Source organism: Alligator mississippiensis, chromosome 3 (assembly GCF_030867095.1).
Source record: "Alligator mississippiensis isolate rAllMis1 chromosome 3, rAllMis1, whole genome shotgun sequence".
Lineage (NCBI taxonomy): Eukaryota > Metazoa > Chordata > Crocodylia > Alligatoridae > Alligator > Alligator mississippiensis.
This window is the reverse complement of record NC_081826.1, coordinates 67,479,450-67,504,373: the sequence shown is the minus strand read 5'-3', so window position 1 is coordinate 67,504,373 and position 24,924 is coordinate 67,479,450. Positions and strand designations below refer to the sequence as shown.

The 24,924-nt window shown below is 41.9% G+C and overlaps 1 protein-coding gene across 6 annotated transcripts in view; it reads right to left on the bottom strand.

The window, feature by feature from the left end:
• ASPH (aspartate beta-hydroxylase) overlaps positions 1-24,924 on the bottom strand; it is a 201,499-nt gene that overhangs the window by 30,098 nt on the left and 146,477 nt on the right. For all 6 annotated transcript variants that reach the window (XM_059724050.1, XM_059724053.1, XM_059724049.1 and 3 more), the window contains 6 exons: positions 22,361-22,446; positions 19,548-19,634; positions 16,754-16,904; positions 12,221-12,357; positions 2,231-2,329; positions 831-920 (listed from right to left, as the gene is read on the bottom strand). In XM_059724050.1, the coding sequence (XP_059580033.1) occupies positions 831-920; positions 2,231-2,329; positions 12,221-12,357; positions 16,754-16,904; positions 19,548-19,634; positions 22,361-22,446 (650 nt within the window). The remainder of the gene's footprint in view (positions 1-830; positions 921-2,230; positions 2,330-12,220; positions 12,358-16,753; positions 16,905-19,547; positions 19,635-22,360; positions 22,447-24,924) is intronic.

The window sequence follows — 24,924 nt, the reverse complement described above, 5'->3', positions numbered from 1 at the left end:
ATCATGCCATTCATTGTATTAATATATGGCTGGGTAACAACTTAAGACCTGATTAACTGACTAATCACATCTTAAATGTAACATGTGCCAGAGGCCTACATTTTGTGTCAATAGAAATAGTCAACCTCTATTTTCAAATAGCGAGGCTTTTAAAGAAGCAGAACTAACCCACATATGTAAATTTCAATTTGCTACATTTCATAAACTAAAAGCCATAATGATCTAGTTTTGTTTCTGTTAGGGTATGAAGAAAGGGGTCCTTGCAAACAAATACTGAGGTTCGCCTTTTCTCTTTTGCCTCCTGATCTAAAACAAAGGTATACAGCAAACCCCAGCACAAATTCAGACTTCACAAAGCCTTGTACTATGGATGTCATTTTTTCATTGAGCTCCCAAACTCCCAGAAGCTGTTTTCTCACAGCTTCAGTATAGCAAACACACACACAATCTATTTTTGGCCCCAGGGGAAAAGTGCTGTAGGTTAATTCCACCTTGAAGGGTAGCAGTAAGAGATATATTTCACTGTTAACCAAAATCTCATTCACTGAATCTGCCTAGGCCTCCCTGGTTGTTCTCTCTATTCTTGGCTTATAACAGCCAGTTTTTGTTCCTGGTAGTCACAAACCATCAGCAGTCCTTGCTCTCATTTTCAGTTTCTATAGCTGGCATCTTGCAGCCTACACTGTACCACCAAATTCTGCTTTAAGATAATGGGATTACTCACATTCTCAAAGACAAACCCTTTCTTAAGCAGCTTCCTAGATTCAAGGCAGGGTGTACAGCACAGTAGAGGTCTGATCTTTTATTGCAAGAATTCGTAGAACTTATACCTCTTTGTTTCCAACTCTCTGTAAGGCATCACCCAAATGAAAATAAAAGCGTCCATCATCCGTGCCAGGGTCACCAGATTCTAGTCCTTCCTGGGGAAAGGATAAAATAAAGACCAATAAAAACTAAGAGTCAATTTGATTATTACAAATAAGTGTCTAATTCTATGCAAGAGGTAAACACTATAAAGTATAGTAGTATGTAAATATATGCAGCATACTTTTTTGTTAACGTTTGACAAAATATACCACTCATTTCAGACAAAAAGAAAACTTAAAAAAACCGTAATTTTCTTCAAACTCTCCCATTTCCACCCTTACTAATTTTAGTAGAAATGACAAGTTGGAGTTAATATTATCATATTTTCTCATGAACATTCAAGAGCATTCAAATGGACAACTCGAAATTTGGCCACCTTAAAACAACCAGACAATGAAATTTGCCCATCTCACACGAGTATCATATTAGTAATCAAGAAAATATACTTTGTGCTTAAATCTTAATCTTTGATGTATAAGGTTGTTTCAGTTTACAGGGAGTATACCTCTGCAATTTTAAATGTATTTTGGGATAATAATCATCACTTATAATTACTATATTTTAGGGATAGATCTGTGTTACTTTACTTTTTTTCCTTTCTTGTAACTAGAGGTGCACCAATACAGCGGTCCCATATCGGATTGGCACTGATATGAAGAGAATTGAGAGTCTCGACAACTGCCTTCTTTTGTCTGATGAGGCTGATAAATGCCCCGTGCATGCACACAGCCAGGGGCACAGCTTGGGGGAGTGTGGAGAGTAGCTGGGTCCAGTAAGTCTTTTGTGAGGGAAAGGGTGAGGGGGGAAGGAAGGGGCATAGACCCAGCCCAGCCCCTCTGCCAGGAAGAGCCTGGTGCAGCCCTGGCCCCAGCCTCCAGTGGCAGCCCACCCCACCCTGCCCCATGTACAAATCCCAGGGTACATGCCCCCCATGCCCTCCTGGGGTGCGTGCAGTGGCAGAAGCTGCCCCCTCCCTCCCCCCGTCTCCCTCCCCGCGGCCCCCCAGATGAGTCAGCTTCATCCTGTGCCCTGCCCCGCACCGGCTGAGCAGTGCCTGCCCCTGCCCCTACTCCAGCTACATCTCCACTCCTTCCCTCACCGTGGGGGCCTCAACCTGCCCCCCACCCCTTCTCTCCCACCGTCCTTTCCCCCACAACAGACTTACCAGCTGGATGCCACTCTCAGTGCTGCGGGGCTGCATATCAGAATTGGATAAGTATTGGCTGATATGGCTCCTTAAAAATCAGCCATCAGTAGCGGCCCAAAAAATCTCTATTGGTGCACCCCTACTTCTAATATTTTTCTACTCATAAAATAGGGAATTTTATAATGTAAAATATAACATATGGAAATATTACTGTACCTTCAAATATGGAATGCTCTCAGCTATTTTGTTTTCTGCCTTGAGGATGAATCCATAATGTACTTTAGCAAAGCCATCATCTGGAGCCAGAATCAGAACCTATTTTAAGGGAAACAAATAAGCAACTTTTATTTATGGCTCTATTTTCAAAATAGGTTTGCTCAGTACATGGAAACCAGATTGAACCAATGTATTAGGATGTTGTGGTTTAATAAAATTGTATTTTATCCTTCATTCTCTAACAACCCACATACAGCCTTTTGTATCTCTCCACAATACTTTACAGATAAAGTAACAGTCACAAACATATCTTTATGACCAAAGATTAGCAGCTGCAGAAATTAACTTAACCATAAGCATGTTACCTTAATTAGCTGTTCCATTATATTATTTCTCTTTTCCTTTCTCCCTGTCATGTCTCAGAGTAAATCTTCACTGTAGAGGTAATGAGAGTTATTCTATAATCTAGTTACTTGCCTCACATTAGCTTGAGTGAGAACAGCCACCCAATGGGCACATATACACTACAGTTGAAGTAACTGCTGTGTAGCATACAGATAACCAAGTTAGTAGCAAGAAATTCAGTATGAGCTAGTTTATCCTGCTGAGAAGCACCATGACTTCAGTGAAGATACACACTGTGAGGAAACACTTAAGTGCATTACGCAGACAAGGTTCTTTGAGTAGATGTGATATCTTTTATTAGACCAACTGAGTAGTTGGCACAAAGATCTGTGCAAGCTCTCAGGCACTAACACCCTTCTTCAGGCATAGGGAAACTCCACAGTTGTTCTGAGATCTCCAAGAAATGAAAGAAGCTAAAAGTATGATAGGAGGCCAAACAATGAGAATGTAAGTAGGTGGAAATTAGGAAAACAATGCGTTTCCTATCCAGGAAAGCACATAAACACCAACAGACTTTCCCTATGCCTGAAGGGCATTTGTGCCTGAAAATCTGCAGAGAACAATTTTTCCAACTATTTCATAGAATCATAGAAGTAGGGTCGGAAGGGACCTTGTAGATCTTCAAGTCCGACCCCCTGCCTGGGCAGGAGGGAAACTGGGCTCAAGTGACCCCAGCCAGGTAGGCACTGAGCCACTTCTTAAAGACCCCCCAGGTAGGAGTCAGTACCACTTCCCTTGGAAGTTGGTTCCAGATCCTAGCAGCCCTAACTGTGAAGTAGTTCCTACGGATGTTTAATCTAAACCTACTCTCCAACAACTAGTGGCCGTTATTCCTTGTTATCCCGGGGGGCGCTAGGGGAAACAAGGTCTCCCCCAAACCCTTCTGGTCCCCCCTAGTGACTTTATAGATGGTCACAAGGTCCCCCCTCAGCCTTCTCTTGTGAAGGCTGGACAGGTTCAGGTCCTGTAGCCTTTCATTGTAGGGTCTGCCCTGCTGTCCCCGGATCATGCAGGTGGCCCTCCTCTGGACCCTCTCAATGTTGTCCACATCCCTTTTGAAGTGGGGTGCCCAGAACTGGACACAGTACTCCAGCTGTGGCCTGACCAGTGTCGCATAGAGGGGGAGGATCACCTCCTTGGCCCTACCTGAGATGCACCTGTGGATGCACGATAGGGTCCGGTTAGCCCTGCTGACCGTGACCTCGCATTGTCGGCCCATGTTCGTCTTGGAGTCAATGATGACTCCAAGATCCCTTTCTGCTTCCGTGCTTTCAAGAAGGGAGTTTCCCATCTTATAAGTGTGTTGCCGGTTACTACTGCCCAAGTGCAGCACCCTGCACTTGTCCGTATTGAAACGCATTCTGTTTTTTTTAGCCCACCCTTGCAACCTATCCAGGTCTTTCTGCAGTCTTTCCCTCCCTACTAGCTTGCCCACCTCACCCCAAATTTTGGTATCAGCAGCAAATTTGAACAGGTTACTTTTCACCCCGTCGTCCAAATCGCTGATAAAGAAATTGAACAGTGTGGGCCCAAGGACCGAGCCCTGGGGGACTCCGCTGCCCAGTTCCCCCCAGGTCGAATATGACCCGTCCACCACCACCCTCTGAGTATGACCCTTCAGCCAATTAGCAATCCATCTTGTAGGCATTGATGCCACAGTCGCCTAGTTTTTTAATGACGATGGGGTGGCAGACAGTGTCAAAGGCCTTGCTGAAGTCCAGAAAGACTATATCCACGGCGACACCTGCATCCAATGCTTTTGTGACCTGATTGTAAAAGGCAATCAGGTTGGTCTGACATGACCTGCCCCTAATGAAACTGTGCTGGTTGCCCCTGAGCATCATCCCGATGCTGGCCTATCACAGATGTGCTCCTTGATGATCTTCTCAAAGAGTTTCCCCAGGATTGAGGTAAGACTGACAGGCCTATAGTTGCCCAGGTCCTCCCTCCTCCCTTTCTTAAAGATGGGGACCACATTGGCTATCTTCCAATCATCTGGCACCTGGTCCGAGCACCACGAGCACTCATAAAGCACCACGAGCTTAGTTTTAGTTGGTCTAATAAAAGATATCACACCTACCCAAAGAACCTTGCCTGCCTATGTCCTTAGACCAACATGTCTACAACCAACAACCTTAAGTGTATTAAGTCATTTGTGGCATTAAGATTTCTGGAAGAGAAATCCATCCCATGAACCTTTGTATTATAGTAAGCTGAACCTCTTTATGAATTCTCTCTCACTGCATTCCTAGGAAACTAGTCTCTTCCTTTTGGGCACAAAGGGTAGTGAGCAGGTAGTGAAAGACTTGTGGTGCTTGACAAGATCTAGCCTGCTTCTATACTAGTCAGTGGTTGTGTCAGTAGCAACTAAGCTGTGCTAAACTGAACCTATACCCTCTAAAACTTCAGCAATTCTTGAGTTCTAGCTTAAGTTAATTTTTTTTTTCTATAGGGAAGAAAACAGTGAGGTGCTAGTAGGCTAAATGCAGGTGCACTGGAGAACAGTGCTTGAAAGGTTCTGTCTGTATGGGGGAGAGATAAGGTAATGAAGCCCTCGGCCCTGTATAGTTGGAGTATTTCAGGTGAATAATGGTCAGTGAGCAAAGCTGATGAGCCTAAACTCCAAGGCCTTCAAACTGTTTTCACCACTTTCACTCTCTATGTTCTGAGACTCTTCAGAACAATCACTGGAAGTTTCAAGACCATGTTAGACATATTTGCTAGTCCATTTTTACCTTGGTGGCGAGGGGAGAGAGGAATGGACTAGATAATCTCCTGAAGTTCCTCGTAGACTTATATTTCTGTTACTCTAATTGTGTATGTCATACCATATATCTGTCATATTGCTAAGCTGATTTGTGGTTAACTTTTTTATGCTTTTAAAAACACAGAAAAAATGGACAACCCTTAAAATGCAGAGATAGATATTGTATCCATTTCCCCTCTCCCATTTCCAGTCATTGTCTAACTTAATGCTCCCTTTAAAATAAACAGGAGCCTGATCAGCCTCTGAAACTGTTCTTGGAGCAAGTACCTTTCTCCTTTTCCTTGATCTGGATTTTGTGAGATTGCAAACCTCAAATAGCCATATATACCTCTGCAAGATGAGTGTAGAGTGGGTGTAAAATCCAAGCAGGGAAGAATGATAGCATTTCATATTCATTTTGGAATAAAGTATTGCAAAGGTATAAGTCAATACAGAATCTGGTTAAAATAGAGATAAGAATAACTAGTAAAACTATGGATTTAGAATTCACCCTGAGCACTATCATAACCATTAGTGCCAGGAAAACAGCATTGCCTTTGATATGACATGATCTGGCTACAGCGTTTTATAGACCAGTGTGTCTCAATCCTAAGTGACTGATAAGCCATATCAACAATAAACAAAGAGACACAACACCACATGTGACCTTTGGTTCATTTTGGCAAACACACCAGTTCTTTTAAAAAAAAAAAAAAGCGAAGAAAAAAAAAAACCCCCAACAACAAATACACTTAGAGAGAATACATATATGGACATCATATTTTCAACATATGCGCACTGATACTTGACTGCTTGACTGTATAAATGTACTTTATCTAATGCAATTTGTGCAGTTTAAAAAAAAACAAATTTTGGATACTGGTTTTTGTGAAGTGCTAGTAGTGATAAACTAAGGGATAATTTTGTTCCAGATGGGTATATACAGGCTCAAATACTAGTCCAAATGGGACCAAACAATGACTTCCAAAGGATTTAAAAGCCTAATCCTTTTGTTATAATTTGTTTTTATTACAAGAGCAGTGCATCTAATTAACACAGGCAGAACAGCTTGTGTTAAATATACCTAGCTGCATATAAGCAAGACCTATATACATGACCCCTGCCATGAAGCAAAGGAACAGTATCAGCATAAATTAGAGTAGAGATATTCAATGTCAATTGCATTAACATAGCGTTCTATACAATATTAATTATGTTTGGTAACAAGTTATGCTAAACTGCCCATTAAGTACTAACCATGGGTACAGAAATAAACTTCAGATAATAACCTCAGAAATAAACCTCAGGTATTCAAAGTAATAACCAATATGTGGCACAGAGGGACAGAAAGAAAATTTGCCTTTGGATCACTTGCTCTGCCTATGAACAGCCTCTTAAATAGTGCTAAATAATGATCTGTAGACCTCTGAAAAATAAATGTACTCCTGGCTTCTCGAAGAATTACTTTCAACATACTGTACTTCATTTCCTAAATAAAAGATTCAAAAGATGGACATCAAACAAAAGAAAGAAACTAAACCCCTTTCTATTTCTTTGTATTGCTTTCCAGCTGTGGTACAGCGGAGAGTCTGATAAAGTACTTGCTAAGAAATGGGACACATTTCCCACATCTTAAACTATAGCTGTACAGTCTTTTGATTAATGATTCAACATTTAGGCTTGTCATCCTTGAAGTAAAAAGGATATGTTTCATTTAAGAGTCTAAAATAAAAATCTGACTATAACACTTTCACAGCTGCTGACACCTTATTGAAAATTTTGGGGAGAAAAAACTGTTATGAAACAATTCTGGTTATATCTCATTTTCAGTATCCAGTTCTGATGTAACAACGATGATAGCTTCAATCAAAAATAAGCAGATGAACTATCAAATACAAATTGAAAAGTCTTTACCTATTAAGACACACATTTAGATTATATTGTTTCCTTTGTAACAGCCAATGATACCTCAACCAGTAAAAACTTAATGCAAAGAGTTTCATTAAATCCTGGTCCCAGGCTCTCCATGCACTAGCAAGAAGGAAGCTCCTATGGCTGGGAGCTGGTGTGCCCCTGTGGCTGGGAGATTGCAGCACTAGTCTCCCAGCTGCAGTAGTGAATGTGGAGCCCTCATGGCTGGCAGATAGCAGCAGTTGTCTCCTAGCCACAGGAGCGCACAGAGTGCTCCCACAGCTGGGAAATCACAGCAGCTGTGGTCTCCAAGCTGCAGGGGTGCTTGGGCTCCCCCCTACAGCTGGGAGCTCCAATCACCTAACGGGGTTCCCTGGCCACACATTCAATTAATAGCATGATAGGAAGCAGTTACCAAGTTATTACACATATGTTGTGGAATAACTTTTAGCTTATTCCTCTTTTTATCTCACCATTAAATGAATTGAACATGTGGCTGGGTGACACTTAAAGGTGCGATTAACTGGTTAATCATGCCTCAAGTGTAACATGTTCATGGGGCCTAAGTGATTTGCTCAAAACCCTCAGTAAGGTTTCTTTAAAATACAACCAGCTCTCCTGGACTCCTTTCCCCTTTGGAGTGGCCTCGTAGGGGGTCCTGATGTGGAGGAAGAATAACAAATGTGGCGAGTGATCAGTTTGGCTTAGCAGAGAACTCTTCAGTGAGATCAAACACAAAAAGGAAGCTTACAAAAAGTGGAAGCTTGGACAAACAACTAGGGAGGAGTATAAGAGTGTTGCTTGGGCAAGCAGTGATGAAATCAGAAAGGCTAAAGCACAAATGGAGCACCTAGCAAGGGACATGAAGTGTAACAACAAGAGTTTTTATAAATATGTTAGCAACAAGAGGAAGGTCCCCTTACTGAATGAGGGAGGCAACCTAGTGACAGATGATGAGGAAAAGGCTGAAGTGCTCAATGCCTTTTTTACCTTGGTCTTCACAGGCAAGGTCAGCTCCCAGACTACTGCACTGGGCATCACAGTTTGGGGAGAAGGTGAGCAGCCCTCAGTGGTGAAAGAACAGGTTAGGGACCATTTAGAAAAGCTGAATGTGTACAGTCCATGGGGCCAGATGCAATGCATCCAAGGGTGCTGAGGGAGTTGGCTGATGTGACTGCAGAGCTACTGGCCATTATCTGTGAAAACTCATGGTGATCAGAGGAGGTCCCAGACAATTGGAAAAAGGGGAATATAGTGCCCATCGTTAATGAATGAAAGAAGGAGGATCCAGAGAACTACAGACCTGTCAGCCTCACTTCAGTCCCCAGAAAAATCATGGAGCAGTTCCTCAAAGAATCCATTTCTAAGCACTTGGAGAAGAAGTTGATCAGGAACAGTCAGCATGGATTCACCAAGGGCAAATCATGCCTGACCCACCTGATTGTCTTCTACAATAAGATGGCTGGCTCTGTAGATGCGGGGAAAGCAGTGGATATGATATACCTTGGCTTTAGCATGGTTTTCATACCATCTCCCACAGCATTCTTGCAAACAAGCTAAGGAAATATGGGCTTGATGAATGGACTGTAAGGTGGATAAAAAACCGGGGGGGGGGGGGGGGGGGCACAGGGAAGTGGTGGGGCAGCTTCTGCCACTGCGTGCCATCGATTTGGGAGTGGCTTGTCTGATGGCTCTCTCTGCTGCTCCCACCGCCAGTCTGGGAGGGCATGGTGGGGTGCGTGTGCCCCCGGATCTGCATGGGGTGAGAGGGGCCGGGGCTGCACTGGGCTGTGCTCTGGGCAGGTGGCAGAAGGTGCTGGGAGCAGGGGCTATGCCCTTCTGCTGCTCACCCCACCATGGCAGGGCAGAGCCGCCGTGCTGCCTCCAGAGAAGTGGCACGCAGCAGCAGGAGCCACCCTGGCTTTCTCGTGCCTCCCAGACAAGCAGCAGCTTTGTCCTGTGCTCCCTTGCCCTGCCCCAGCTGGGCAAATGGCTGCAGGGCATGGGGGGTGTGCCCCTGGATTGGGGTGAGGTGGGTGGGGCCAGGGCTGCACCTTGCTGCACTCTAGGCAGGCTGTGGGGGCTATGAGGTGACTGCAGCCCCCTCACGGCCCCCCAAGCCGGGGGTACACCCCCTCATGCCCTGCTGCTGCTTGCCGAGCCAGGGCAGGACAGGGGGGCACGGGACAAAGCTGCTGTTCATCCTGGAGGCATCAGGGGACCAGGGCAACTCCTGATACTGCACGCTGCTTGCCCAGAGGCAGTGCAGTGGCTCTGCCCACCCCACCCTGGCCAGGCAAGCAGCAAGAAGGTATAGCCCCTGCTCCAGTGCCTTCCACCGCCTGTCCAGAGCACAGCCTGGCGCAGTCCCAGCCCTGTCCACTCCACACAGATCTGGAGGCACAACTTCCCTATGCCTTCCTGGATCTGCAGCGGTAGCAGCGGTAAGAGCCGCCACATGAGCCACTCCCAGGCTGGCAGTGTGCAGTGGTGGGAGCTGCCCCAACCCCTCCCTGTGCCCCTCCACCCCAGCTGGGCAGCTTTTGCCCCAGCCCCAGCCCCAATCCCTCCTTCATTGCGGGGCATTGATCTGCCCTCCTATACCCCTTCTCTCCCCCCGCCCCACAACAGATTTACCACCTGTGTCGAGCATCATAAAGGAACCAATCCCCCTTTTCTAACATTGTTCTTATTGGAAAATTGGTTCAAACTTATGACATTTTGACTTAACACACAGTTTTCAGGAACCAATTGCGTCATAAGTCTGAGGACTGCCTTTATTTCCCTCTATTCAGCACTGGTGTGGCCACATCTCGAGTACTGTATCCAGTTTGGGGCCCCCCCATTAGGGAAAGGATGTGGACAAGTTGCAGATAGTCCAGTGGAGGGCAACGGAAATGATTTGAGGACTGGGCACATAACTTCTGAGGAGAGACTGAAAGAACTGAGTTTGTTTAGTCTGCAGAAGAGAAGACTTAAGAGAAGGGGGATCTGATACCAGCCTTTAACTACCTGAGGGATGATTCCAAAAGGGATGGAGCTAGACTGTTCTCGGTGATAACGGAGACAGAACAAGAAGCAGTAGTCTCAAGTTGCAGCAAGGGAGGTGTAAGTTGGATATTAGGAAAAACTCTCTCACTAGAAGGGTGGTGAAGCACTAGAACAGGTTACCCAGAGGGGTGGTGGACTCTCCATCCTTTAAGGTTTTTAAGGCCCAGCTCAACAAAGCCCTGGCTGGAATGATCTACTGGGGATGCTTCTGCTTTGAGGGGGTTGGACTTGATGACCTCCTGAGGTCCCTCCTGAGCGATAATCAATCAGGGTGCTGATTCTCAATCAGGGGTGCCTTGAGATCATTTCAAGAGTTCTGTGGGCATTGTAAGGTGTGCACATATGATTCACAAGATAAACCCAGACATTTTAAATAGGAATTCAGTGTCAAAACATTCTGACTTGTTTTGGCTTGTCTGGGTTCTTTGCAACAAAAGAAATGCTCTATTATTTTTCTGTAGTCGTAAAAAAGAAAAGAAAACTAAAGCTGGCATTTTCCAATGGATTCCATGCATCTAAAAAGGTTGAGAACTACTGGATTAGACAGACATTTGAATGGGATGGCTTAGTCAGGAACGATCCTGCCTTGTAAAGCGGTCTGGACTAAGTGACCTGATGAGGTCTCTTCCTCCCTACTTTTCTATTATCCTATGAACTGCCAAAGCTGCAGTAACACTATCTGGGAGTATCTGGGAGCTGTTGTGTGTTGGAGGCAAATTCTCCCTTCTAACTACAACCATCCCCTATACCAGGCATACAATTTAATCCCAATCTCCTCTCTGTGAGGATCCCAGGAGACACAAGTTCTCCTGATTACAATGAGGGCAGGGCTTGCCTCTAGACCCAGAACACATACCGACCCAGACATGCAGTCTGCTCCATTTTCCAGGCTCAGACCAACAGCCTTCTGCTGCTGCCAGCTAATCTAAATTAACCTGCAGGTTTAAATGGTCCAATAAATGCACCAGCATTGTCAGGAAACAGTCATGGTCTCTCTTCATTCAGCTTTCACAGCCCCACAGGCAGACTGAGCTATGGTGGTGTCTGCCTTACCAGCCTGGGTGAATTTCCATCCATATAAGAGGGTTTCCTGACAATGCAGTTTATCCACCCAATGGATACAGAAACTCTCCTCACCAGTAGACAGCCTCAGCATGATGACAGGAGATACAAATCCCCCTGGATAGTTCATATCACATATATCACCATGCTTAAAAGATGGTGAAAACTGTCACTAGGACTGGGAAGCCAGAGTTTGAACAGCCCAGGGGGATTTTCCATCCATTGACCCCTCTGTGAAATCCTATGAAATATGAACTTTCATTTCTACCCAGGAGAACTTTTACAATCTTTTCTTTGATGCCTGATGAAGGATGTTTGTACCCGAAAGATTGCAATTAAAGAATTTTTTTTGCAAAAATCTTGTTGGTCTAATAAAAGATATCACCTCTGTCCATGAGCCCTGATCCCTACAGAACAGAGGATGGTTTGTTTGTTTGTTTGTTTTTTTATCTCTTTTGCATTCTGTCCTATGGATAAATTGAGGATTTCCTGTATTACTGTGAGCATTACGTTTATATTTTACATTATAAATATGTAGGGACAGCAGGTTACTATGGGACAAAGGAGGTCAATTTATGCTAGTTACATAATCCCTTTTACTTTATTAGTTTATGAAAAGTAGCACATTGGTAACAGGAATATTTGAGTTACAAAATAAAGAAATGGTTTACTAGCAAAAATGTTATTTATGCTAGCCATAAGACCAATATATATGATATATTTAAAAAAAAAAATTAAAGCAGCTAAAAGTAAGAACTCTTCAGAATAAATATATTGGAGCTTATTACATTTTCCCAACTGAAATGGAAGCTTACCTCCTCATAAACTTTCTTCGCATTGCTGTTATCCCCTATCAAGAGGTAACCTACTCCAAGGTCATTCTTTAATGAAGTATCATTGGGAAACAGGTCAACTAATTTTTGCAGAGTAATGAGAGATCCTCTCATGCGACCTAATTCGATTCAACAAAAATAAATTATGAGAGAATGTAATTTGTAAATACTAAATACAACCTGCTTATCTATTACATATTCTGAGAAAATACAAGTTAAAAGAGTTCTCTAGTTTTATTAATGCTCACTTTTGATGCAGAACACAGAATGGACTTTAGTATATATGAATACATTTATTCAATTATTGTCATTTGTATAGTCTTACAGTCAATACCTTAAGGAAACTGCATATCAAACATATCATCCAGTATTATGGGAGCCTCTAGTGGAGAATTATATGTACTGCAGTAATTACAGTAACAAGACACTGATTTTATAGTTTCCTTACCTATTCAGGTTTCAAAGTGCTACACATTTTAACACCAGTTGAGGCCTCAATTTATCAAAGAATTTAAGCATGTTCTTAACTTTAAATATGTGAAGGCTCTCACTGAAAGCAAGGATTCCACTGCTTTTCAGTTTGGAAGGTGGAGGGCTGAGAAGGGATATGAGAGATGGCTATAATATCCAAGCAAAGACCACCATATCCTGGAAGTGGCCGAGATGGTGGTGTCAACGTGAAGGCCTCAGCTTCTTCAACACTGGGCAGATGCTTTTGGGAGGAGGACTGCTATCAAGAGATGGGATCCATCTGGCGAGAATGGGGAAGAGCATCTTTGGGCATCATCTGGCCAACCTAGTAAGGAGGGATTTAAATTGGGTTCCACAGAGGATAGTGATCAAAGCCCTTCAGCAACAGATCACACAGCCCAGAGGGGAAAGGACTCAAAATAAGTCACTTAACTCTGGGAAAGAGCACTACAGGATTGCAAAAAGTAGAACAAAAGGGAAGTGAGTAGGTCAAAACGCAAAATAAATCCTATGCATGGGTGGGGAATAGACAAGATAAGCTGGATGCTGAAGCCTGTGAAAAGAACTACGATCTGATTGGCATCACAGAGACCTGGTGGTAGAGCTCTTATGACTAGAACATCAACATGGCGAGTCACACTGTTTTGGAAGAACGAGGTTGAGAGAAAAGGTGGTGGTATTGCCTTGTAAGTCAAACACACATACACTTGTTCCCTGGTTCAGGAGGAAGAAGACAGAAAAGCAGAATGCATTTGGGTGAGGATGAAAGTTGAAAGATACAGCATCAATATAATGGTGGGGATTTGTTATAGGCCACCTAAATCAGGAAGAGGAAGTGAATGAGGCAATCTTCAAGAAGGTGACACATCTATCCAAAAGCTATGGGATGGTAGTGATCAGAAATTGCAATTTTCTGGACATCTGCTGAAAGAACAATGCAGCCAAACATAAAATGCCCAGCTGATTCCTGACTTGTGTGAAAAACAACTTTCTGTTTCAGAAAGTGGAGGATATGACTAGGGGATAATTTAGCTTGGATCTTGTCCTGACTAACAAGGAAGAATTGGTGGAGCATGTGAAGGTGATGGGTAACTTGGGAGTAAGCAATCATGATACAATAGAATTCCAAATTGTGAGACAGGGAAAGCATGAGGTCAGCAAAATTAGGATGCTAGATTTCAGAGATGCAGATTTCATTCGACTTAAGGAGTTAATAGGCATGGTATCACTGGAAGATAGATTGAAGGATAAAGGCACCAAGGAGGGCTGGGAGCTTTTAAAGGCCACAACCCCAACAAGAAACTGTCCTGACATGATGGATTCAAAAGAAGAATGGCAAGAGATCAATGTGGCTGCACAAGAAGCTTCTAAAATATCTCAAATGCATAAAGAGAGCATACAGACAATGGAAGAATGGATAGGTGAAGGAAGCATACCAAAGAAGCATACCAGGAAACAGCAAGAACCTGCAGGGTCAATCAGGAAGGCAAAGGTAAAGAATGAGCTGCACCTGGCAAAGGAGGTTAAGAACAACAGGAGGTTCTATAAGTATGCTGGCCAGTACAAAAGGACCAAGGAAGCTGTGGGTCCTCTGTTAACAAGCCAAGGGGAACTTCTAACCAAAGATGCAAAGAAGGTGGGACTACTCACTAGCTACTTTGCCTCACAAAAAAATTGTGCTGCAGCCAGACACATAATAAGGAATATCTGGATAAAGAAGGGGGCAAGCTGAGGAGATAACAAGAGAGACAGTCAGTTGTGTCCAAATAATATAAGTCAGCAGGACCGGGTGAGCTTCATGCCAGGGTACTGAAGGAACTGGCAGAGGAGATCTTGGTGCCCTTGGCAATGACCTTTATGAATTCATAGGAGATGGGCCAGGTACCAAAGGACTGGAGAGGGCCAATGTAGTGCCCCTCTAAAAAAAAAAAAGAAAAGCCAAAAGGAAGGCCAGGGAACTACAGACCAATTGGCCTCACCTCAATACCTAGGAAGTTACTGGAGCATACACCCTAAGGAAGGCCATTTGCAAGCATCTAGAGAACGAAGCAGTCAGCATGGATTTATGAAACACAAATCGTCTCAAACTAACTTGATCTCCTTCTTTGACAAAGTAACTACTTGAGTGAATGAAGGGAATGCTGTGGATACAGGCATCTGGACTTCAGCAAAGCTTTTGACAATGTCCCATGCGACCTTCTCAAAACAAACTGGAGAAATGTGCACTAGATAAAAATACTGTTAGGTGGATAGATAAATGGCTCAATACCTGCAAGTAAAGGATATCTATTAATGGGATCATGTCAAAATGGCAGAAGGTTTCAAGTGGAGTCCCACAGGGGTCTGTCCTGGGCCCAGTGCTGCTCAATGTATTTATTAGTGAGTTGGATGACAGCATAGAAAGCTTCTTGAGCAAGTTTGCAGACAATGCAAAACTGGGAAGGATTGTGACCACACTGGAGGATGCAAGCACTATTCAGAAAGATCTTGACAGATTGGGCATTTCGGTTACAGCTAAGAGGATGAAGTTAAATATGGACAAATGTACTACACCTCAGGAGGAATAATCAAAAAGACAAATTTGAAAGTGGTTACACCTGGCTGGATGGCAGCACTATGAAAAAGGACTTGAGAGTCTTGGTAGACCATAGACTCAATACAAGTCTGCAGTGTGATGCAGATACACACAGGTAAATGCAGCTTTTGGCTGCATCAATAGAAGCATTAGGCACAAGACATGGGAAGTGATAGTGCCTCTTTATTTAGCACTGGTTAGGCCTTATATGGAGAAATGAATGAAGTTCTGGACTCCACATTTTAAAAGGGATGTGGAGAAGTTGGAGAAGGTCCAGAGAGGTTGGAGAGGTGGGTAACAGAGACAAAAAAGGTCTTGGTGCCAGTCTGGTGCCATGTGGCCAGACATAACGTTTGCTGGTTGGATGCCATGAACCTGAATGCAGCCCCTGCTGGGCTAGCACTGTGCACCCAAACATGACCCCATGTGCCTGGAAACAGCTCCACACACCTGCATGCAGCCCTATACAGGGCCACATGTCTAGGCCTTAGGATTCCCATGGGTCCAGAAATTTGGCAGCAGGGGAGCAGCAATTAATGTTGCCACCCATGGGCTGGATGACATTGCTCCATGGACTGGATCTGGACCATACGCCAGTGGTTAAGTACCCCTGCTCTAATCATCCCTGCATGTACAGTTTTTTGGATGAGTAGAAAATTTTACTTTAACCCCCCCCCCCCAAGTCCTAACAAATCACGTTACTAAGATAAGTAACACTTCACAACTTATGGGGTAATACCTTGCTAAATATGTTACTAATTAGTTACTCACTGGAAGAAGCTAATAGGGTATATTATATTAATCAAACAAAACTGCCAAAAGGTTTATGGGTAATAACATGAGATTTTCTGTTTGATAATATTATATAGTTAACAGTTACAATCTCTTAACAGTTCATCTACAACTTCAAACTAGCCTTTTGAAACCTCAAAATATGTATGCAGAATATTTTGTTTAGAGAAGTAAAACTTTTCAAAACATCCAGAGAGGAAGAATTATCTTGTGGATAGAAGCATTATGTTGGGACTCAGGAGAATTGAGTTCAGCTCCTAGTACCAAAGCATACTTCCTGCATGGCCACCGGTAAATCAATTAATTTCACGATGCCCCAGTTCTTCTGCCAAACAGACACACCACCACTTTTCTCTTCTATCTTTGCTTGAAAGTTTTTGTTTGTTTGTTTGGTTTTTGTTTTGTTTTTTGAGTCAGGTACCCTCTTTCACTGTCCTCATGCACAGCACCTAGCACAATATGTCCCCAGTCTTGGATAATGAATTTGTAGCCAGTACTATAACATGCATACTAACAGCATTGTAGGGTGAGATTTTTACAATGCATGTATGGAATTTAAAAATGTAAGTCTCACTGAAAAATCAATAGAAGTGAATTCCTAATTTTCTTCAGCATTTGAAAATGTCACCTAGAAGTTCTACATATTTATGACATAGACCTAAGCTTATTTGTCTTACCAAGAAATTGCTGCCTGTCTGCTTGTCGTTTCAAACTCAGTTTTATCAGATCAGTTGGGGCATTTGGCAGGCTGGCCACTTCCTCATAGGTACTGATGGCTTTTTGCAGTATTTCATTGCTTCTCATCTTCTCAGCCAAGTCATCCTCAGACTGCATGGAGACACAAAACTGCTAGTAAGAAATCATCACCTTTCTCAGAATTTTCAAAAATATGTTGTGTGTGTAAATAGTAAATGTTATAAATCCTAATTAATGGGATGAATTTTAAAATTTCCAGTCTGTAAAATTTCCATGCGAGTATGGAAGAGGAATTAGTTGGTTGCTTGAGTACTGTAGTGAAGTTTATAATTGCTCATATTACCCTGGAAAATGCATGTCAGCATACACAGGAGAAGACATACACATATGAATCTATTAAGAATAATATACATTTTTAATACTGCATTTCTTGACTGTATTCAAAAAGACATTCTAAAACCACAAGGTTGAGTCTCATAGAACACTACCCAACTGTTAGGGCTGTGTGAAGCTTCGGTTGCTAATTCGATTTGGCGGAGATTAGTCCCGCTTCAGTGGCCGAATCTCCAAATCCGAATCAAACCAGGAGACCCTTTAATCTCTCCAAATTGAATTGGACCCCTCCAAATAGATTCAGAGAGATTTGGTAAGATTCAATGATTTGGACAGAGACACAGCTTGAAATGTTTTTTCTACATACCTTGAGGTACCAGGCGGCTCACGAACGCTGCGATGCTGGGGCAGATGGAGCATCTCACTGAAGCATGGGGGGGGGGGTGAGGAGGGGGGTGCCCAGTGTGCTCGGCAGCAGGCCTGGAAGTGGACCAGAAGTACTTCTGGTCCACTTCCAGGTCCACCAAGGAGCATGCTGGGGCCTCCTCCCGCATCTCCCTGACTTGGCAACTGGTGCCTCCTGGGTCTGGGGGGAAACCCAGGGTCTCCCCACGGCCAAATGCTGAGCCGAGGGAGTTGGGGGGGGGGCAGGGGCTACACACTCCCCAGCAGACCTGAAGTACTTCTGGTCCACTTCCAGGTTTACTGCCAAGCACACAGGGGGGTCTTCCACGCTTCTGTGGGACACTCCATCCACCCCACCATCACAGTGTTCACGAGCTGCGCCTGGTACCTTGAGGTATGTAGAAAAAATATTTAAAGCTATGTCTATGGCCAAATTACTGATGCTCTGAATCAGCATTGAATCCAGATTCGGATTCATCTGAATTGAATCGGGACAGTGATACGAATCAATAAATTGAATCACTGTCCCGAATATGGGCCAAATGCAAATCGAATACAGCCTGTTTCACACACCTCTATCTATAGATTTGGAATACAATATTGTCATAGCTCAACTTACATCAACAAAATAATGTCAACTGAATATCTGGTGTTTCGTTTTTAAACTATATCAGATTATAAATTTTTGTGGGTAGTGTTTGAAAAAAACAAACCAGGATTTCTTCTGAAAAAAAACTAACTACCTCCCCACCCCACTAAAAATTGGACTTACTACTATGCATCCAAAAACTTTGCTCCTTAAATATTAAAGCAAACTTAGATGTGTATAATACTTTTCAAGTGATATCAGACTTCATTAAAGACAATGGACTCATTGAATGACTGCAATAGGAGATATTTCAAAACTTCACTTTTGTGCAAAACATTTCTACTTTGTATGACGTGATCCATTATATGTTTATATATATGAATGCTACATGTATCGTGTGTGTGTGTGTGTGTGTGTGTGCGTGTGCACGCGCGCGCGCATGCAAAGAACCATACTATATATATTTCATTTTAAACACTGCATTAAATTTTGCATGCCTTATTTAATATGCCTTTTACGTTCACTCAGGTTAGATGCATCTTCAAAATCTGATAAAGTGAGGATTTCCTCATGAAAGCTTATCCATCTTTGATTCAGTTCTACAAGGTGCATCTCTACCCTGTCTTCTACCTCAAAATTTTAGCGTTTCCCCTAATCTCTCCTATTTTTATAGGCCTGTGTTCCATTCCTGTTTAGCTAAACAGCAGGGCAAGGAGGAGGTATTGTTCATGCACCAGAAGTAGTTCAACAATAGAAACATATACAAGTCAATCAATCTAGATTCATTATTTTATATCAATACTGCATTAATTTTAAAAGTTTTAAATACAATAGCTGTATATTAGTGAACATGGGAGTTCATTTGTTCATTTTTTGAAGCTCAGTTATGCACAGGACCCAAATCTTCTGGAATAAAAGGGTTTAACTGCAATAAACGCAATGACATTTCACCCATTTATACTCAGAGAATTTGATCCATGGCATACTAGTGTCTGTACATAACTTGCTTGGATAGCTGTGTTTTGGTTCTAGAATGATTATTATTAACCAAGAGAAACTGTTTGTGATTGCAATTCAAATGCTTCATTAATTGTAGCACAGCACAATTCCTTTCTACTGTGATGTTTTTATTTTGCTCATCCTGATTAATATGAGTTCAAATAGGCTTTTATTACACCTAGTCCTATGGGATTCTCTTGTGCTTTATGAAAATAAAATGATTATTTCTTTTTGTAGGCATCACATCAAGCCACTAAATTATTACGAAGTAAGCTTATTTTCCAGTGCCTTCATTTTTAGGAGAGTGGATAGAAAAAAAATGGTTTGAATTTAAAACAAAACCAAGACCATTAGACATAACTACAGAAACAGACTACTTTGTACACAGGAGTTCATAATTAGATAAACTCTGATTATTATTTTTACATTTATAACTGTTTCACTGGTACCTGTGCTTTGCCATATCTTCCTCGTGGACTTTGTGGATACTTGTTCACTAAGGCTTCAAATGCCTTCAGTGCTTCTTCAACTTTTCCCTATAAGAAGAATTTTAAAAAATATTTGTTGCATCTTGTAGGAAAACATTTATCCTAAGGGATGAATTATGTTTCATGATTAATATTCCCAGGTACATAAAACAAAAACAGAAACACATGATTTCATATTACTGACTAAGAGGTTTCTCTCTCTCACATTATTTATTGCTTTCTTGTTTCAGGGAAATGTATTACTCTGATTAGACATAAAACAATACTCTTGGTTAAAAACAATAGTTTTGTCTGTCTTACACATTTTCTTTTGACTAGCTGAAAACATACAAGTTAAAGACTAAATATTGTCAGATATGGGTGATCAAAGAACTAAAAAACAAAGCATAAGGAACAGCAGGTTCTAGCTAGAATTTTCATTTCCACATATGTATGTTTACTTCATATAACTCTTTCAGGGACCATAATAGAGATTCCAGTGTAGATCTGCCTGCATGTGTGTTTCATGTATGCTTGGAATATTCTGAATAGCTCCGGTCACTGGGACTGCACAAGTGTTCTGTATCTCCCCGTATAAGAAGGCTGCAAAGGGTAGGGTGGCTGCAAACCTAATCAGTTCCTTCACAATTCAAAGTCCATGGTATCAGAGAACTCTTAAAACTGGCTTGCAGAGAATCACTGGAATACATGCTGACTACAACATTGTAAGTAGAACTGCAAAATGTGCATATGTGCCAAAATTTGTTTGGTATTTATATGGGTGGTAAACTACTATTTAGGTGCGTAAGGTGAAACTGGGTCTAGTCCTTAGCATTTTTGATTAAATGTTTTGGCCTCTAAAATAGCTACCTACCAAGCATCATGAACAGATGTGGGGACAACCTGAAAGATTCAGCTCTGTTAATGTAAGACCAAAGTGTATGAGATACATTTATGGTGTGAAGATTTCTTTTCTCCATGGATGAAATGTGGCTTAAGGAAGAACACAGGTATATTGGTTCACTCATAATAAACACCTAGCTCTTACATAGCACTTAACTTGTAGATCTTAAGGTGCTTTTACAAAGAAGGTTGATGATAGAATCAGAAAAGTAGGGTTGGAAGGGACCACAGGAGATCATCTAGTCCAACCCCCTGCTCAACGCAGGATCATCCTGACTAAACAATCCCAGTCAAATGTTTGTCTAATATGCATGTTAATATATCTAAGGATGAGGATTTCACAGTCTTTCTGGACAGCCTGTTCCAGTGCTTAACCATACTCATAGTTAAATGTTCTTCCTAATATCCAAACTAAAGTTTCACCTGCTGCAATTTGGCACCATTGCTCCTAGTCCTGTCCCCTGCAGCCATACAAATGGGAAAAGTGCAACTCAAACCACATCTGGGAAGAAGAATTTTGCATAAGGCCCCTACCAGTCAATCATTCTGGAACAAGATATACAGGGAAGTATCTCTTGGCCTAGGGAGATTCTGAAGGAAAGGTGGTTAATTGAGCACTCCAAAAGGGGCTCAAAGAGTGGGTCCATGAACTTGAGAAGGATGTTGTAAAAGTCTCAAATCAGAGTAGGTTCTGTGCACTGTAGGCAGGCATAGATCAGGCCCTTAAAAACATTTCAGTACCGTCAGAGGGGAGAGCATCTGTATTGGAGGGTGACGCACTACTAGACCTTGACTGTAGGGGAACTCTGAACTTTCCAATTGTAGTAACAAATTTAATCTTGGGTATCAGGGTTAGATATCTAGTTTTAGGCACTAGGTCTCATTTGACTCCACATATGGACAATCCCTTTCATCTGGAAGTGTTCCATGTAGATGGTTTCCTGTTTTGCACCAGGATTGCCTGGACAAAGGACAAGCAGTCCTTCTTCAAGTTAATCATCCAACTAGCATCAATACTGTCAGTTGTAGCAAAAAGTGTTACAAGTCTCTGTGAAGTGAGAGCTTGTTTGGAGACTGTGTAGGCATGACTTTGGCTGAGAGTATTCTGGGTCACATGCTTTCTCTGAATGAGCCAAGACAAGTCTTGTCCAAGACAGGCAATCACCCCCCCAAATCAGTAATATTCATGGGAAAATGTACAATGTGATTCCAGGAGGAAGGCATTAGATAGGGAACATGCCCTCTCCAGAACAGAAATTAAGGAACTTTGCATTATCTCTTGCAGCAAAGATTTGTTACCAGATTCTCACAAAGGTGGTATCTATAAGCAAACAAGTGCTGCACAACTGGGAAAAACTCCACACATCACTTTGAGGGCCTGAAGATCCAGTGCATTTATAGAACATACAAGTCTCAAGAACTGTGGAGATGATGACCCTTGTATTTAGAGATGATCCAGGCAGGCATCTCATCATGTCCCAAATGCAGCTGTGACCAGCATGCCGGATGGTGACAGGGTTTCCAACAGTAGTCTTTTCTGGACACTGTCAGGGTTTAGTCACTTCAGTATTCTGAGTGCACCAGACAAGCTCAGCGAATGTTTTCTGGGTGAACAGACTGACTTGAGGCACAGCTGTGGGGGCCTCAGGCCATCTCTGGCAAGCATCACACATGCATATGCTGAGACATGGCCTAAAACATATCACCATCATGGTGAAGTGTGAACATGCTGTCTTCAAGGGAAGGAACTGAAGGGAGCTTTTCCTGAAGTAAAGCCTGAATATTTGGTTTGGAAAAAAAAAAGAGGACTTGCACAGAAACAATCTAACATTCGCAGGTTACTTTTTATGTTTGTTTGTTTGCAATATGTGAAAGAAGAATTCAAATGCTACCTTTTTACGCAGCTTTTCAGCAGCATCAAGTTCAGCTTTAATGGTTTTATCAAACTTGTTCAAGAGTTTTGGTTTCTTCTTCTTAGCTAAAAGAGATTTAAAACACAAAAGTCAGGACTTTTGTTGGGATTTCACAACTGGCTAGTTGAATGTTTCCAGACAGTATTGTTGTGGTGAGACAATTAATTCTCAAAAAAGATGGTTTCAGAATGCACGAGGAAAAAGAGACCTAGCATGTGTACATACAAACGGAATAACTGTTCACCTAAATGGATTTTTAGACACAACATTTTCTAGCTTGCACATTCAAATGTTTTCAAACAGCCCAATTAGTCCAACAAGAAAAATGTTTATAAAAACATTAGGAAAATTGTTATTTTCCATGCTGATATCATGTCTTCCTTTCATATTATGAATGTATTTGTTGTTATGAATCATTTCTACAGTTGCACCTACGATTAAATGTCTTCATATATAAAAAAATTAAACACGCACCAGTTGACTAATGAAATTTCTAACAAGTAATCAATATAAAACAACCATTACACACATCAACAGCAATTCAAGAACAAAAGCTACATTTCTTGGTGCCATCAAAAGATAATCAGATTAAGAAAGGAGAAGATATATATTGTTACCACTCTATACCCTTTCTCCACTTGTCCCACTGCACACTTCTTTACCTTTCTCTTCTACTCTTTCCCATTTCAACACCCTGGCTGACTTTGCATCTGCTACCTTTGTTTCTGGATTTAGTCTGCTAAATCTTGCCAGCATTCCCTAACAATAATTTGTTTTCTTCTTCAGTATTGCCATATCTTAATTGTATTGTTTTCATATTTTACTCTTCTCTCAACAACCCATTTTCTCCTTCCTGTTTGCCTGACCCATTTCTCATTATTATAACCTACATTCTGAACTCTTTGCAGCAAAGACTGGAAATACATGTCAGTAAAAAGACAAAATCAGGCACAATAGCACTCCATATCCTTGGAAGTAGCAAGAGCAGAAAGTATTCTGCTCAACTGTTCAAGGTAGATTACCTGTGATACGGTGATTTTTTTTTTTTTTACAAAAGAAATGAGGATGTCAAAATGAAGTGGTTTTTAAAACTTAAATCTTTTAACAACCTTTTATACATTTTACTACAAAATGAGGGCTTTTTCAAGACACAAGCACAAAAAGAGCATGGTCATTCAGTATGTGGATTTGCAAACACATTTGCAGCACCACATACCACATAGTCCAGTGTTCTCTGCCCTGCAAGGGCATGCAGCCTGTGTGTGCACTGCACCAGGTTTATTTCCATGGGGTTTTTTTGACCTCTGGATATCCAGGGGTCAAAAAAACAAACAAACCCAAACCCATGGAAAAAAAACCAAAAAAAAACCGGAGCAATGGACGTTTGGCCAGCATGCGCTGCTGAAAAGCGGAGCCAGGCCACCCGAAGCCATGCTCCACACAGCAGAATCACCATGGCTGCATCCCCGGGAGGCCTCCAGTACCCTAGGTAAGGCTGGTGGGGTTAGCTCAGTGCTAGCCACATCCTTCCCTACCCCACCCAGGGCAACTTGCCACGTGTCAAAGTGCGCATGGCACAGGTGTTCCCCAGGGACAAGAAGCAGTGGCGCAAGGTGCATTGCCACTACTTCTCCACGGGAAGCCAAACATCCACGCATGCCTGGATGTGCCCATTGATTTCAAAAGATTTAGAAACCAATCTTGATGTAAAGGCTCAACCTATGAAAGACAAATCTGAATCCTTCCTAAGTTTTTCCTTTCAGTGGTTAATAACTTCACTTTTAGACAGTTGCACTCTCATTTGACACCAAATGTTCTAGCATCAGCTTCCAACCACTAGATTTCTTACATTTTATTTGCCACATTAAAGGACCCTGCACTATCAAAACTATTTAATTAATTTTTAATCAACACTTTGATACACTAAATAAAGAAGCTTCATTAGTCTCTCCTTATAAAAGCATATTTACCAAAACCCAAACCACTTTTAAAGCTTTCTTAATTTTTTTTCTCCCTAAAATATTTCCTTTCCCTTTTTTCAGCTGTAACCTTTTGGAATTTTTCAACATCCTTTATGGAAGAGTGGCCAGAAGACTGCCCTCAGTATTCCAGTAATGGTGCCAGTAATTCTATATATAGAAATAATGTCCCCTCTCCTCTACTACTTGATATTTCTTTAAAAAATAAATAAATAAATAAATAAAAATATATAAATGGATTGTATTAGCACTGTTAATCACAGCATCACATCAGGAGCTCATATTCAGCTGGCTGTCCACCTTTGTCCTGATTTCTTTTTTCAGAGTTGCTTCACTGTTTTCCACGACTCAGTCCCAATCCTTATATACATAGTTCCTAAACATTCTTGTATTTGGGGGTACTATGTGAATACATACACACAAAATTATAGAGATGTATGTAGTAAAAAGGACACAACAGTGGACAGTAGCAGCTATTTCTTTACATGTATTAAAGATTTTAGGCTATGTACACGTGTTATGTTTCCAATGGAAGAATTGCTCTACTTTTAGTAAAAACTATGA